Consider the following 16980-nt stretch of genomic DNA (forward strand, 5'->3'; position numbering starts at 1 on the left):
CTCATCTGAGAAGGGAGGAAGAACAGTGGGGATGGTTTAGAGATTGTCATTTCAAACCTAATGTAACCTTTTGTTTGTTTGGTTTATTGGTAAAAGCTGATCAATTAATTGAAATGAAATGTTTCAATTAAATATTGTAAATTAATCTGAATTAGTTTAAATGTATATACTGTCACTCGACGGACTTTGAGAGACTTTGGTGAGCAAATCAAGGCAAAGGGAGATTCTGCTTATCTAGTGTTTTCAGCATTGAACTCCAGTGTTACGAGTTATTTTAAAAGTTATGCTGCATTAGTTAACACGATTTAAAGTAAAGGTTTTTTATTTTTTTATTTTTAAATATTATGAAATATATTAGGAAATTACCCGTGGCAACTTTAATGTGATGTAGTTTGGTATATTTACCTTCAGCCCATGGCTCATAATGATATTTGGTTTTTGGCCCTTCATATAAAAAAGTGCGGGAACTCTTGGTTTAGACCAGGGGTGACGAACCCTGTTCCTGGAGATCGACCTTCCTGCAGATTTTGCAACCCATATCAAACACACCTGCCTGTAATTATCAAGTGCTGTTCAGGTCCTAATTAATTGGTACAGGTGTGTTTGATCAGGGTTGGAGCTGAACTTTGCAGGAAGGTCGATCTCCAGGAACAGGGTTGAGCACCACTGATTTAGACAAACCCTTGGTTACCTGTTTTTGTTTTGTCTTGTAGGGGGTGGGACACTTTAAAGACACTTCGCTACTAGAGAGTGTTTGATTGGTTAGACGACCAGGTGCTTGGTGATGTCATCAAAACCATGACATCCATAATGGTAGAAGTGGAAATCTGCAAGTGTTGAATGCTTATCTCTTTTAAATATGTATTTTGTCATTGTTTTTGGAGCACACTAGTATATTCTGTAGATAACCTTAAGAATAAAATACTAAAACTTCAATTTTGAGTCCAGGGGGATATTAACACAACAATGACTCTCCAAATGGACATACATTTACCATTTTTATTTATATATATATATATATATATATATATATATATATACAAACTGTTTTTAAATAAATCATACAGCAAAACAATGTATTATGAGTTAAAACAGACTACAACAATGTATATATTACCAGGGTCCCTTTAAGGTAAGCCATTTCACTCCGTGCCTCTCGGGCAGTATGCTCGGGGATTCTGTTTGAATGGAGAAACATCAAATTCTCCAAAACTGCTTGCCAAGCTTACAATTTCTAAACATCCAAATCACACAAAATCTCCAGATACTCACTTCTGGTCTGAGCACCTCCCCCGGAGTATCATCAGTCTATAGCAATCAATGATCGGCTCCTTTACTAGAAGGCAAGCTTTATTCGCCATTTATCGATCGATGATCAGCTCCTGTACTAGAACGCAGGCTTTATTTGCCATATATCAAGCGATGATCGGCTCCTGTACTAGAACGCGGGCTTTATTTGCCATATATCAAGCGATGATCGGCTCCTGTACTAGAATGTGGGCTTTACTCCCCATATTGACCGTTACACTTTTCCATATCTAAAAAGAAAAAACTGACATGTCTTGTGTATTCTACATTCTTTGATATTACATACCCTCACAGCTCACTTTATTAGGTACACCTTAGGTATTAGGTACACACTTGTACCAGGCTGGACCCCCTTTTGCTTTCGGAACTGCCTTAATCCTTCGTGGCATAGATTTAGCAAGCTACTGGAAATATTCCTCAGAGATTTTGGTCCATATTGACATGAAAGCATCATGTGCAGATTTGTCGACTGCACATCTATGATGCGAATCTCCCATTCCACTACATTCCAAAGGTGCTCTATTGGATTTAGGATCTGGTGACTGTGGAGCCCACTTGAGGACAGTGAACTCATGTTCAAGAAACCAGTCTGAGATGATTCACGCTTTATGACATGGCGCTCTATCCTGCTGGAAGTAACCATCAGAAGATGGGTACACTGTGGTCATAAAGGGATGGACATGGTCAACAACAATACTCAGGTAGGCTGTGATGTTGGCACGATGCTCAATTGGTACTAATGGGCCTAATGTGTGCCAAAAAAATATCCCCCACATCATTACACCACCACCACCAGCCTTAACCGTTGACACAAGGCAGGATGGATCAATGCATTCATGTTGTTGAAATTCTGACCCTACCATCTAAATGTCGCAGCAGAAATCAAGACTCATCAGACCAGGCAACATTTCTCCAATCTTCTATTGTCCAATTTTGGTGAGCCTGTGCGAATTGTAGCCTCAGTTTCCTGTTCTTAGCTGACAGGAGAAGCACCCTGTGTGGTCTTCTGCTGCTGTAGCTCATCTGCCTCAAGGTTGGACGTGTTGCGCATTCAGAGATGCTCTTCTGCATACCTCAGTTATAACGAGGGTTATTTGAGTTACTGTTGCCTTTCTATCAGCTAGAACCAGTATGGACATTCTCCTCTGACCTCTGGCATCAACAAGGCATTTGCGCCCACAGATCTGCTGCTCACTGGATATTTTCTCTTTTTTGGACCATTCTCTGTAAACCCTAGAGATGGTTGTGCGTGAAAATCCCAGTAGATCAGCAGTTTCTGAAATACTCAGACCAGCACATCTGTCACCAACAACCATGCCACTTTCAAAGTCACTTAAATTCCCTTTCTTCCCCATTCTGATGCTCGGTTTGAACTGCAGCAGATTGTCTTGACCATGTCTACATGTCTAAATGCATTGAGTTGCTGCCATGTGATTGGCTGATTAGACATTTGCGTTAACGTGCAGTTGGATCGGTGTACCTAATAAAGTGGCCAGTGAATGTATTATTTTTATTATATATAAATTCTGCATTTATTTTCAAAAATAGTTTATTATACACTGAGAAGCTAAACAGCAAAAACATTTACAAAATGTAACAAAGTTTTCGTTTTTTTAAATGAACCCTTTGTATACAGTATAATAATGTAAATTGTACAGCATTACATTGATGAGACGTTAATAAATGAAGCGTTTATGTGAGCTGTCTGATAGTGTTTGTATGTCAGTGTTGTGGGTGTGTTTGTGCGTTTGTAATGACAGTAGTGTGTGGTTCTCCATCATTGAGTGTGCTGGGCAGCGGTGAGCTTTGGCCATCAGGGAAAGTGCCGGCTGAAGTAATGTGACTAGCGCAGATCACGTAGAGCTGCCTTGTCTGTCGCTACGGCAACAGCAGCCACACAGCATTGTGGGAATGTCAGCGATGATGTCACCTCTGTTAGCACAAAGCACAGCCAGACCGAGGCAGTACTGAGCAAACACACACATACACGCACAAAGCCAGGTGTTCTCGTTTCTACCGTCACCCATGCATGCAGAAACACACGTTTATAGGAACACACTTCAGCAAACACACACACACAGTGATGGTGGGCTGTGGGTTTGTGTTCAAACGATAAAGGAGATTTCATTTGTGTGAGAGATTCAGCATCAGCGGCAGGTGCAACAGTGGGCTTAATGTGCAAAGAGCAGGACTGTGATTTTGTCAGTGTTAGGTTGCAAGAAAGTCAATGTTATCATATATCATATTTCAGAAAGTTGAGTTGGGAACTTTCACTCTACTGATTAGTTGAACTAAAGCAGTAGGTAAATTACAGACAAACCTCCTGAACACTACAAGCTACTGACAAAGGCAGATTAGCTCATAGGAAAATTAAAAAAAAAAAAAATTTAAACTGTTGATGTGGATCACTACAGAAAATAGTGTGTCTGTAAATTAATGTTGGTATTGTTAACTAAATCAAACAAAAAATATATTTTTACATTTTTAAACAAAAATTTCACTTGAATAAATATAATTTTTAATTAAATTAAAATGAAAATCAGGAGTTTTTTAATCACTAAAAAAAACAAAAAATATAAATAAATAAAACAAAATATAATTAAAAATAAAAAACCTTTTTGTTTGATTAAGATTTTTAGCAAATAAAATAAAATCGATACAAATTTCACCATTACATTTCATTTCAAATGAAAATGTTTAAAATCAGTTGTTTAATCACTTATAAAGAACATGTGAATAATAATATAATGTGAATAAGTGAACATGTAAATAAGAGTTTGAAAATGCAAATCTTTTTAGCACTATTTTAAGAGTAATAAGCCTGTTACTCTTCTGAACACTACAAGCTACTAATAAAGGCAGTTTAGCTCATAGGACAAATTTTATTTTAAACACTTCATAAGGAAATTCAAATTTTAACTTGCATTTTTTTAAACTGTTGATGTTGATCACTATATAAAATAGTGTGTCTGTAAATTAATGTTGGTATTGTTAAGTAAATCAAACAAAAAATACATATTTACATTTCTGAATGAAAATTTCACTTGAATAAATATAAAATTTTTATTAAATTAAAATGAAAATCAGGAGTTTTTAATCACTAAAAACAAAACAAAACAAAACAAACAAAAAAATAACTTGATATGAATAAAACAAAATATAACTAAAAATAAAAAACTTTTTGTTTGATTAAGATTTTCAGCAAATAAAATAAAATTGATACAAATTTCACCATTACATTTCATTTCATTTCAGATTAAAATGTTTAAAATCAGTTGTTTAATCACTAATAAAGAAAATGTGAATAATAATATATTGTGAATAAGTGAACACGTAAATAAGAGTTTAAAAATGCAAATCTTTTGTTTGATCTGTTCTTTTTAGCACTATTTTAAGAGTAATAAGCCTGTTACTCTTCTGAACACTACAAGCTACTAATAAAGGCAGTTTAGCTCATAGGACAAACTTTATTTTAAACAGTCACATGCATTTTAGTTTCATATTATCCAACAAACTTATTTTATTTTAATAAAGAAATAGAAATTTTAACTTGCATTTTTTTAAACTGTTGATGTTGATCATTGGTATTGGTATTATTAACTAAATCAAACAAAAAATATATATTTACATTTTTGAATACAAATTTCACTTGAATAAATATTACATTTTAATTAAATTAAAATGAAAATCAGGAGTTTTTTAATCACTAAAAAACAAACAAAAAAAAAACCTTGATATAAATAAAACAAAATATAATTAAAAATAAAAAACCTTTTTGTTTGATTAAGATTTTTAGTAAATAAAAAAAAATCGATACAAATTTCACCATTTCATTACATTTCAAATGAAAATGTTATAAATCAGTTGTTTAATCACTTATAAAGTACATGTGAATAATAATATAATGTGAATAAGTGAACATGTAAATAAGAGTTTGAAAATGCTAATATTTTTAGCACTATTTTAAGAGTAATAAGCCTGCTACTCTTCTGAACACTACAAGCTACTAATAAAGGCAGTTTAGCTCATAGGACAAACTTTATTTTAAACAGTCACATGCATTTTAGTTTCATATTATCCAACAAACCTAGTTTATTTTAGTAAAAAAGATTTTAACAAGCATTTTTTTAACTGTTGATGTTGATCACTACAGAAAATAGTGTGTCTGTAAAGAAATGCTGGTATTGTTAAGTAAATTAAACAAAAAATACATATTCAGTAAATAAATTTATTTAAATGAAAAAAAATTACTTGAATAAATATAAAAACTTTCATTAAATTAAAATGAAAATCTTTTAAAATTAAAATCAGGGGTAGTTTAATTGTTAAATCGCAAAGAAATCTATTAAATATGTATACATTTAATTAATAAGTACTTAATTATTAAGTATATTTAATATGTATTTAAAATAAAACAAAACAGAATGTTAAAAAATTGTTTGATTAAGATTTTTAGCAAATAAAATAAAATCGATACAAATTTCACCATTACATTTCATTTCAGATTAAAATGTTTAAAATCAGTTGTTTAATCACTTATAAAGAACATGTGAATAATAATATAATGTGAATAAGTGAACATGTAAATAATGTAAATAATGTAAACAATGCAAATCTTTTGTTTGATCTGTCTTTTCTTTTTAGCACTATTTTAAGAGTAATAAGCCTGTTACTCTTCTGAACACTACAAGCTACTAATAAAGGCAGTTTAGCTCATAGGACAAACTTTATTTTAAACAGTCACATGCATTTTAGTTTCATATTATCCAACAAACTTATTTTATTTTAATAAAGAAATAGAAATTTTAACTTGCATTTTTTTAAACTGTTGATGTTGATCATTATAGAAAATAGCGTGTCTGTAAATTAATGTTAGTAAACTAAAATGAAAATCCTTAAAAATTAAAGTCTGTTAAAAAATCTATTAAATATGTATACAATTAATTATTAAGTACTCAATTATTAAGTATATTTAATATATATTTAAAATAAAACAAAACAGAATAGTTTGATCTAAGATTTTTAGCAAATAAAATAAAATCGATACAAATTTTACCATTACATTTAATTTCAATTCAAATTAAAATATTTAAAATGAAAATCAATAGTTTGACTAAAATGGAAAACAAATAATTAAAAATTTATATTTAAAATAAAACAATACAGAATTTGAAAAAGCTAACTTTCTTTTCTTTACTTCTGAACACTACACGCTACTACCGAAGGCAGTTTAGCTTATAGGGCAAAATGTATTTTAAACACTCACATGCATTTAAAGTTCAAATTATCTACCAACTACTACATTTATTTCAGTAATCAATAGAATTTGTAATCATTGTAAACTATTTTTTTAACTGCTGATGTCACTACAGAAAACTCCTTACTCCGTGTATGTGTGTAAATGCAAGAGTGTATGGGTGTTTCCCAGTGTTAGGTTGTGACTGGAAGGGCATCCGCTGTGTAAAGCATATGCTGAATAAGTTGGCGGTTCGTTCCACTGTGGTGATCCCTGATGAATAAAGGGACTAAGCCGAAAAGAAAATAAATGAATGAATGAATGAATGGCAGTAGTGTATGTGTGTGTGAATGTGAGAGTGTATGGGTGTTTCCCAGTGTTGGATTGTGGCTAAAAGGACGTAAAACATGCGTAAAACATATGCCGGAATAGTTGGCGGTTCATTCCACTGTGGCGACCCCTGAACTTTTGACTAATTTCTCTAAAGCATCCCTGACAACATTCAAATAACATCACACAAATAATGGTAACCAGTGTGGGAAACCACAGCGTGTGAACGCAGCTCAATGTCTCCAAACTAGCCTCCCCAGCAGAATTTAAGCCTGTTACTCTTCTGTACCTGATCTGTGACACACAAACGGCCTCTTTTTCTCTCCGCCTCTCGTATTTCCTCCATCCATCGCTCAGAGACTTTTTTTGCGCTCCTAATGTGCTAAAGAGCATGTGAGACTAATCTAATTACAGCGTGGCTCCAAACGAGAGAGTGAAACTGTTACGAATCCGCAATCGACAAAAAACGGAGAGAGCCGTCGCCGCATCCCAGCGTCCTCCACTCGCTCCCGTCTCTCCTGTGAAGACGGTGAATTGGTTTGGCCCCAACAGAGCTTCATTACCTGGCCTAATTATAAAGGCAAATGAAATCAGCCCCGCAATACATTATTAATGTCCGCACGCCATTAGGATTCAATTGCAGTATTTGCAACAATATGATATTTTCAAACTGTTTTCACGCCTGATTAGAAACGAGGACAGATAAGAGGGAGGTGCGAGAGGAAAGGAGAGCGATAGTGAAGGAGGAAGGTGAGCTAGGAGGGAGGGATGAAAACAGAGAGAGAAGCGTATATATTAAAGACGTCAAAACCAATATGGATGGAGGACAAAAGACAGAGGAAAGAGGAGAATTGCAAAAAAACAACCAAATAAACACACCAAACAAACTCCCAGGTTAAAATGCATTGAAAAGGAGCAGTTTAGTTAAGAATGTCATACTGTATATAGGGAATACGATTGGGACGGTTCACAAATGAAGTGTCGGATAAAAAGTGTTGCGCTCTTCATAGCAAGATGAATTATAATTAGAAGTCAATGTTTGCATTGTTCATTATCTGAAGGAAAAAAATGTGTAAATATGTTTTAAAACATATTCTTTACCCAGCAGACACACATTGTCATTAATATTAGGTTAGATTTAGACATCAATATTAGGTTAGATTTAGACATCAGTATTAGGTTAGATTTAGACATTAATATTAGGTTAGATTTAGACATCAATATTAGGTTAGATTTAGACATCAATATTAGGTTAGATTTAGACATCAATATTAGGTTAGATTTAGACATTAATATTAGGTTAGATTTAGACATCAATATTAGGTTAGATTTAGACATTAATTTTAGGTTAGATTTAGACATTAATATTAGGTCAGATTTAGACATTAATAATAGGTTAGATTTAGACATTAATAATAGGTTAGATTTAGACATCAATATTAGGTTAGATTTAGACATCAATATTAGGTTAGATTTAGACATTAATATTAGGTTAGATTTAGACATTAATAATAGGTTAGATTTAGACATCAATATTAGGTTAGATTTAGACATTAATATTAGGTTAGATTTAGACATCAATATTAGGTTAGATTTAGACATTAATATTAGGTTAGATTTAGACATCAATATTAGGTTAGATTTAGACATCAATATTAGGTTAGATTTAGACATTAATATTAGGTTAGGTTTAGACATCAATATTAGGTTAGATTTAGACATTAATATTAGGTTAGGTTTAGACATCAATATTAGGTTAGATTTAGACATTAATATTAGGTTAGATTTAGACATCAATATTAGGTTAGATTTAGACATCAATATTAGGTTAGATTTAGACATCAATATTAGGTTAGATTTAGACATTAATATTAGGTTAGGTTTAGACATCAATATTAGGTTAGATTTAGACATTAATATTAGGTTAGGTTTAGACATCAATATTAGGTTAGATTTAGACATTAATATTAGGTTAGATTTAGACATCAATATTAGGTTAGATTTAGACATTAATATTACGTTAGATTTAAACATTAATATTAGGTTAGATTTAGACATTAATATTAGGTTAGATTTAGACATCAATATTAGGTTAGATTTAGACATCAATATTAGGTTAGATTTAGACATTAATATTAGGTTAGATTTAGACATCAATATTAGGTTAGATTTAGACATCAATATTATGTTAGATTTAGACAATAATATTAGGCTAGATTTAGACATTAATATTAGGTTAGATTTAGACATTAATATTAGGTCAGATTTAGACATTAATATTAGGTTAGATTTAGGTTGCCAGCATCCAAGGAAAATTTGATATTTTGTTAAAAGTGATATTTTGTTGATTTTAGGTTTGTTGGAAAGTGACCAAAATCCAACATCGAGTCAACCACTTAAACCAATGTCATATTGACGTCAAATACTGACATTTATTTGTCAGGTTTGGCAGCCAAAATCTGCCGTCTGATTGACGTTTAATGTTTACACAGCGTTAAGCTGTAAGATCATTAGACATTGATATTTTGTTTTTTTTAGGTTGCGTTGAAAAGTAACCAAAATGCAACGTCTGTTTGACATTAGGCACTGACGTTGGCCTGATGTTGGTTTCGGATGTCAACCCATTTCCAAACAAAATGCAACATCCCACCACAGTGGGGAGCAACATCAATTTGACGTCATGTTGAAGTCCTTTGCCTGTTGGGTAGTGTCACATGATGCTTCAGAAATCATTATTATTATATGAAGTGCTGCTCAAAAAAACCCATTCAATATTATCATGTCGAAAAGACTTTTAGTGAACATAAATGTTAAAAGATCAGAATATACATTTGAAGTCACTGTTTTTTTTCTTCTTCAAATATTTCCTAAATGATGTTCAACAGAAAACTTTTCACAGTATTTTCTATAATATTTTTCTGCTGAAGAAAGTCTTATTTATTTTATTTCAGCTACAGTAAAAGCAGATTTAAAAGAAAAAAAATACATTTTAAGGTCAATAATATTACCCCCTTATATATATATATATATATATATATATATATATATATATATATATATATATATATATATATATATATATATATATATATTTATTATTATTTATTTTTTATTTTTTGATTGTCTTGAAAAATATCTAGTAAAATATTATTTACTGTCATCATGGCAAATAATAATAAATAAAACTATTATGTTTAGAAATGTGTTGAAAAAAAAATCTTTCCGTTAAACAGAAATTGGGGGAAAAAACTTGAACTAAAGTTAAACATTACTAAATTTAATTTATTTGTTTGAATTCAAGCCAAATACAGTAAATTGTTTGCAACGACTTAATTAATTAGTACAAAAAATTTGTAAATTCAATGAATTATTTTGTTTTCAGCAGAGTAATACTTATTATTAATACTTATTAAAAAGTAATTTATTATTAAAAATGATACTTACACTACTACTATATATTAGTTATTTTTATGATAGTACATGGATTATAGCTGTTTAACTTCATGACTGTATCCACACTGAGACTGTATGGAAGCCTATACTGCTCAGTGAGCACCGTCTTTTGGATGAGACGTTAAAGATGTGGTCTGGCGCAATATGGCTGCCGTTGCGTCATCCAGGCAGATGCTGCACACTGGTGGTGGATGAGGAGACTCTCCCCAAAAATGTGTAAAGCACTTTGAGTGAACAGAAAAGCTCAATATAAATGTAAGGAATTATGTAAGGAATTATTATTAAAATATGTATTAAAGAACATACAATAAGTAAACATAGCAGCTTTGTAAATGATGGCTATTCCTTTTTGTGAGCAGGTTTTTCATGCCTACAGAAGCAAACACCAGACCAATGCCTTACACACAGAGGACAGAGACAGACATAAACACACACACACACACACACACACGCACACTGCTGTCTCCAGGGAGACGGTGCTCGCTGTCATGCTACACTTCCCACAAATGGATTTTTAACCCCGTTGCTCCCGCAGGATATTTGAGAAAAGGCTCTAAAACTAATAATTATAAGACCTCCTCTCTGAGAGCCCATCTCTATTCATGGCTGCTTACACACTAAAGTCACCAGTGAAGAGTCTGTCTGTCTGTCATCACCTGAAGAACTTCTGATTGACTGTGTGTGTTATATTACACACAGCATTTCTGTGCAACACAAAGCTGCTCAACAGTGACTGCGTTTACCCATGTATTCCTGAGCCTTAGTTGTCTATGGATGTCTTCATATTTGGGTTTTATATTCATAGTCGGTATGAAATGTCAAAATGAAATGCAGGTGTGTGATGTTTTGGTGAATGATTCATGTTCGCATCATTTTAGCATGAATTGTTCATTCATTTTTTGATCATTTAAGAGCTTGTTGCGGATTTTGTTTTGGATCTCGTAATGTTTATTCAAAATGTCATTACTGGAACTACAGACGTCATATGCTGGGCCTACAGCCACTTTGTTATGTCTTTTCATGAGCACAGTGCATGTTAGCTCACTTGCTGATAATATCTATGGTATTACAGGATTTCTTCAGGTTTCTTCAAGTAAAATTTAAGATTTTAAGACCTTTTTAAGACCATTACGAATGAAATTTTAGACTTATACAGGGCTAAACATTAAAGATTTTTTCTAATGGGCCAGCTACTTCTGTAAATATTTTATGTATTAATAGAAGATCATGTAAAGGAATGTGCTGCTTTAGTTTTTTCCCCTGATTAGGGAATTGAATTTGGAGCATTTACTGTAAATTTGTCTAACATCTGTTGTGATTTGTCTCTTTTTGCAATAAATAAACTTATATATATACATATATATATATATATATATATATATATATATATATATATATATATATATATATATATATATATATATATATATATATATATATATATATATAAAGTTTTGAGATGGATTATTGTTGATCGGGTGTTGGCCTGAGACGGTAGCTTTACCTGGACATAGAAAAATGTTTACCTGTTTAACCTGTTTAAAATGATTTAAGACCTACAACCCAATAGTTCAATGAATTTAAGACATTTTAATGCCTAAAATTTTGTTTTATAAATTGAAGACATTTTAAGACTTTAAGACCTCGCGGATATCCTGTTTTATGTATTGTTAGCATTAGTTAAACTAATAAACGAACATCAGAAGACTGTTAACAATAAACAACTATAATAATAGCTGTACAATTTAAAGAAACATACAGCTGAAGTCAGAATTATTAGCCTTCCTGAATTATTAGTATATGTATACCCTGTATATTTTCCCCCAATTTCTGTTTAACAGAGAGATTTTTTTCAGTACATTTCTAAACATGATAGTTTTAATAACTCATCACTAATAACTGATTTATTTTATCTTTGCCATGATGACAGTAAATCATATTTGACTAGATATTTTTGAAGACACTTCTATACAGCTTAAAGTGACATTTAAAGGCTTAACTAGGTTAATTAGGGTTATTAGTAGGGCCAGACAGAATCTGTGGAAAGTTTTTGCTCTTTCTACAGATAATTTTGTAATAAAAAACCTGCAGGTTTATGTGGAACGGTTTTAGGAGTTTCATAACTAAAAAAGTTATTTATGAAATAAAAAATAATCAATTTTTATCTTTTATTTATTGTTCACAAAACAAATCCAATTAGATCCACTTATTTGGTAAACAAAACAAATCTCTCACATAATTTATCTACTGTATATATACTGTATTGAAAATAAATCATATGAATTATTATTATTATTATTACTATTACATCATAATAATATTAGAGAAATTAATTTAAAAACTGAATAAATATAAATTTAGACACATTTCTGCACATGCAGATTCTGTGTGGGCCTAGTAATTAGGAAAGTCATTGTATAACACTGGTTTGTTCTGTAGACCAGTGGTCCTCAACCGTGGATCAATTGGTACTGGGCCGCACAAGAAATCATTAATTATTTCCATTGTATTTATTATCTGAGTCTTTTATTTTGAAAATCTTTTATTATCGTATTCTCTCAATCAGTCACTTGAGCGCCCAAATTTAACCCACAAGCAGTAAAATGAGTAAGAAACAGACGTCTTTGGAAAGTTTCTTTGATAAGGTGAAAAGGCCCTGTGAAGGACCCACAAACAGCCACCATGTCTGTGCAAGAAGATCAACAGCTGTGATCTCCACAAATGACGGCGGCCTTTTAGAGGCCATTCACATATCACGCCTCTACAACATAGAGTTTGTTATTTCAAATAGAGGCGTCTTCAAGACACACCAAGTTGAAGTTGACTGCAAGCACACTGTGCGACTCACGTGACAAGAACTGACCGATCAGTTTCATACTTTGTATGGGATATACACATTTCGGTAGACTAATTACCTCAAAATTTACAGACAAACTAATTTACAGACAAACACACAACACCCAAACACTGAAATTTGTAATTTTCTCTATAAATAAAACTTGCATCAGAGTAACAGCAACATTTTGTCAGCTTGTCATCCTCTGAGAAAGCGGTTGATGGTCGCCTAGCAACCTACGAATTAACGCCTCCCACCACCCATCATCCACCCTCCCCGGTCTGCAGTAAAATTGTCAAGCATTGACCGGTCCGTGGTGATGAAAAGGTTGGGGACCGCTGCAGTAGACAACCCAAAAAATATTGCTTAAGGGAGCTAATAATATTGACCTTAAAATGGCTTTTAAAAAATTAAAAACTGCTTTTATTTTAGCCGAAATAAAGCAAAAAAGACTTTCTCCAGAAGAAAAAACATTACAGGAAATAATGTGAAAAATTCCTTAGTCTGTTAAACATCATTTGGGAAATATTTGAAAAAGTATTCACAGCAGGGCTTATCATTTTGACTTAAACTGAATGTAATTTTTATTTGTAGTCGTTTTTATGCCATTATATTTCACGTCTTTAAAGTTGTATACACTTTGTAAAATATATGATGTGACACTTTTAAATGTCATCTGATACAACGAGCAAACAATAAAGAAAGAAATGCCTTGCAGTATCACACTAGCATGCTACATATCACTTCAGCATGGTATTGAAGTGTAAGAGCAAAGTGTCAAAGGCAATAATATCAGACTATCCAGTGATAGAACATCTGCAGAATCCTTCAGCTGTCAGTGCATATAATCTCCCGCATTCAGACTGTTCCTCACAATGCAGCCGCGGCGTCTGAGCTTCAACCCTCCAAGGGCGCCGAGGGGGATTCGCTCAAGGAGATTCACCAAAAGACTTACATCTGACAACGTGACTAACTTAACCATCCACCTCCACTAAAATACAGGCTCAACAAGGTGTCGATGAAGCATCCGCACCAGAATAGTCTACCAACTATGCACTTTCATTTTGAAGAGAGAACTGGATTCTAGGAATTATTTGTAGTAGTGCTGGGCAAAGATGAATCGTGATTAATCACATCCAAAATAAACGTTTGTTTTGACATAATTTGAGTGTGTATAGATTATATATATATATATTTATTTTGTATGTGTAATACACACACTGCCTGACAAAAGTCTTGTCGCCTATTCAGGTTTTAGGAACAGCAAATAATAACTTGACTTCTAGTTGATCATTTGGTATCAGAAGTGGCTTATATGAAAGGCAAAGGCCTCTAGATTACGCTTATTTTACCAAAATAAAATATGATCATGCCTTGATTCTTAATGATTTCATTAGGACAGTAAGGTCTGACTTTGCTTAGACAAAAGTCTTGTCACTCAACAGAAATAATGTCCAGTATAGAATATAAAGTCATGGTGCAGTGGAAACAGAATGAATATTGTGTATGACCCCCATGAGCTTGGAGGACTGCATCCATGCATCTCTGCAATGACTCAAATCACTTATTAATAAAATCATCTGGAATGGCAAAGAAAGCGTTCTTGCAGGACTCCCAGAGCTCATCAAGATTCTTTGGATTCATCTTCAATGCCTCCTTCATCTTACCCCAGACATGCTCAATAATGTTCATATCTGGTGACTGGGCTGGCCAATCTTGGAGCACCTTCACCTTCTTTTTTTATTTTGGATACGATTAATCTTTGCCCAGAAGTAATATATAGTAATTATTGTATGGTCGCACTTAATTTATTGTACAATCCTCACTATTAATAATCCATTAACTAAAACATGTGCAAAAAAATAATTATAATTTGAGGTCTATGAATAGGTATTAAGATAGCACTTTAGGTATTGAGTAAAATTAGGAAAGTAGAATAAGATCATGCAGAATAAGTGTTCTTTAAGCACTAATAAACAGGCATTTTCTTAATAGTGGGCAAGTTATAACTCACTAGTTAATACTGAGAATTAGCAATTAATCTAAAGCATTACACATTTACATCCTATTACCTATCTTTTACATTCTTTACATTCCATCCGATTACTTATTACCTACCTAGTTACCTATTATTTGTGTTACATTTTTACTGAAAGCAATCAAAATGACATTATAAGTTTATATAAAGGTTGATTTCGATCTCAAACCTTTCTCAAATGTCATGAATTTTGGCCTTACCTTGATTGCATCTTGCCATGAATGCTCGCGTTGGATGTCTTCAGCCTCTCTGGCCAACCTCTGAAAGAAAGAAACGACAGCAAATGTTAAAGTTGATGAATCTTGGGTAGAAAAAAAAGAACTACATGTGGTTTGAAATGTCATATTTGAGGTAAAAATGTGCAGAAACATCTGCTGAAATGTATAGTTTCTCTTCTGTGTCTTTTCTTTGTGACCCGGTCAATCATTGAGTCATGTTGGGTTTTAAATGATTGCTATTATCTTTCTCTTTCAAATGGTTGCAGAGATGTAATTATTCAAACACTGGCTTTGCTTTTTTATTAAGGAGTTTAGTGTTTCTGGGTCAAAGTGACTCATAATAATGGAGCCAGACACATTTTCAAAGAATTTTTTGTTTTCAATCGCTCATTTTAAACAAAGGTCTAAGAAGTGAGAAATTAATTTTAGAACGTACAAATCTTGCATAAAGATTCTGGATGAGCTCATGGAGCATGGATAATCATTTTAAATAGATCTGCAACTGTACAATCATTTTAGATTAAATATAGAATCAAACCAAAGGTCAACGCCAATAGCCTAGTGGTTAAGTGTGCTGACATATAGCACCATGGTGCTTGCGGCGACCCGAGCTCGATTCCCGGCTCGACGTCCTTTGCTGATTCTTCCCCTTTCTCTGCTCCTAATACTTTCCTGTCTGTAACCTCCACTATCCTAACCAAATTAAAGGTGAAAAACCCCTAAAAAATCTATTAAAAAAAAGACTCGAGATACCAAAGGAATGGCTTTTCAGAAATAGCTGTCAACATCATACGGTTGCATTAGCAATTAAAGTGAAGTGGCCATTACACTTTGGGTGTGCATTATTTTATAACAATTCAATGCACCAGAATGAATTATTCTGCTTATACCATGGTTCCCACATCTGAAGACACTATTCTGATGTTTTGTTTCAAGACATGTCAAGTTATATATATATATATATATATATATATATATATATATATATATATTACCTGTCAGCCAAATGAAGAACGCATTATCCGAAACCTTGTATTGTATTTTGTTTACTGATGAGCTATTTTCTGTGAAATAACATGACATCATTCAGTGTAGTGAAATGGAATTGTCCAGATTTACTTTAACCCTTTAACTGCCTTACCAAGAAAAAAAAAATTGTATTGCATTTTTTAACTCCTAATGTGGCTAGTTAATACACTCTATGCATTTTTTTCAACATATCCCATAATTTCTAACATATCAACCTCTACCAAATGGTTGATAAGTCGGTTTATTGTAAAAGTACCAGAATTAACACATATACTATGAAAATCAGAAAATATGAAGTGTAAGACCAATTAAAAATAATAATAATAATCAAAATAAAACATTTTTGTATACTAAATCATCTTTATTATTTGAGTTATGCCTTTATGCCTATATTCCAGATTCTCTTTTAACACGTTACAAACATCAAGTGTAGTAGGGCAACAGGATTATGTTTGTTGATTTTTTTGTAAACCAACAATGTGGTGTATGTAAACCATTATTTAAAACAGATATTCTTCAAACTACTTCAACA

General features: G+C 32.5%; 1 protein-coding gene across 1 annotated transcript in view; it reads right to left on the bottom strand.

The window, feature by feature from the left end:
* cacna2d2a (calcium channel, voltage-dependent, alpha 2/delta subunit 2a) overlaps positions 1 to 15894 on the bottom strand; it is a 243083-nt gene extending 227189 nt beyond the window's left edge. The window contains exons 1-2 of the mRNA XM_056460753.1: positions 15856 to 15894; positions 15402 to 15461 (exon numbers count right to left, since the gene is read on the bottom strand). Coding sequence (XP_056316728.1) covers positions 15402 to 15461; positions 15856 to 15894 — 99 coding nt within the window. The remainder of the gene's footprint in view (positions 1 to 15401; positions 15462 to 15855) is intronic.
* Between the last annotated feature and the right edge of the window lie 1086 nt (positions 15895 to 16980).

The sequence above is a fragment of the Danio aesculapii genome, chromosome 6 (genome assembly GCF_903798145.1).
Source record: "Danio aesculapii chromosome 6, fDanAes4.1, whole genome shotgun sequence".
Taxonomy (NCBI): Eukaryota; Metazoa; Chordata; class Actinopteri; order Cypriniformes; family Danionidae; genus Danio; species Danio aesculapii.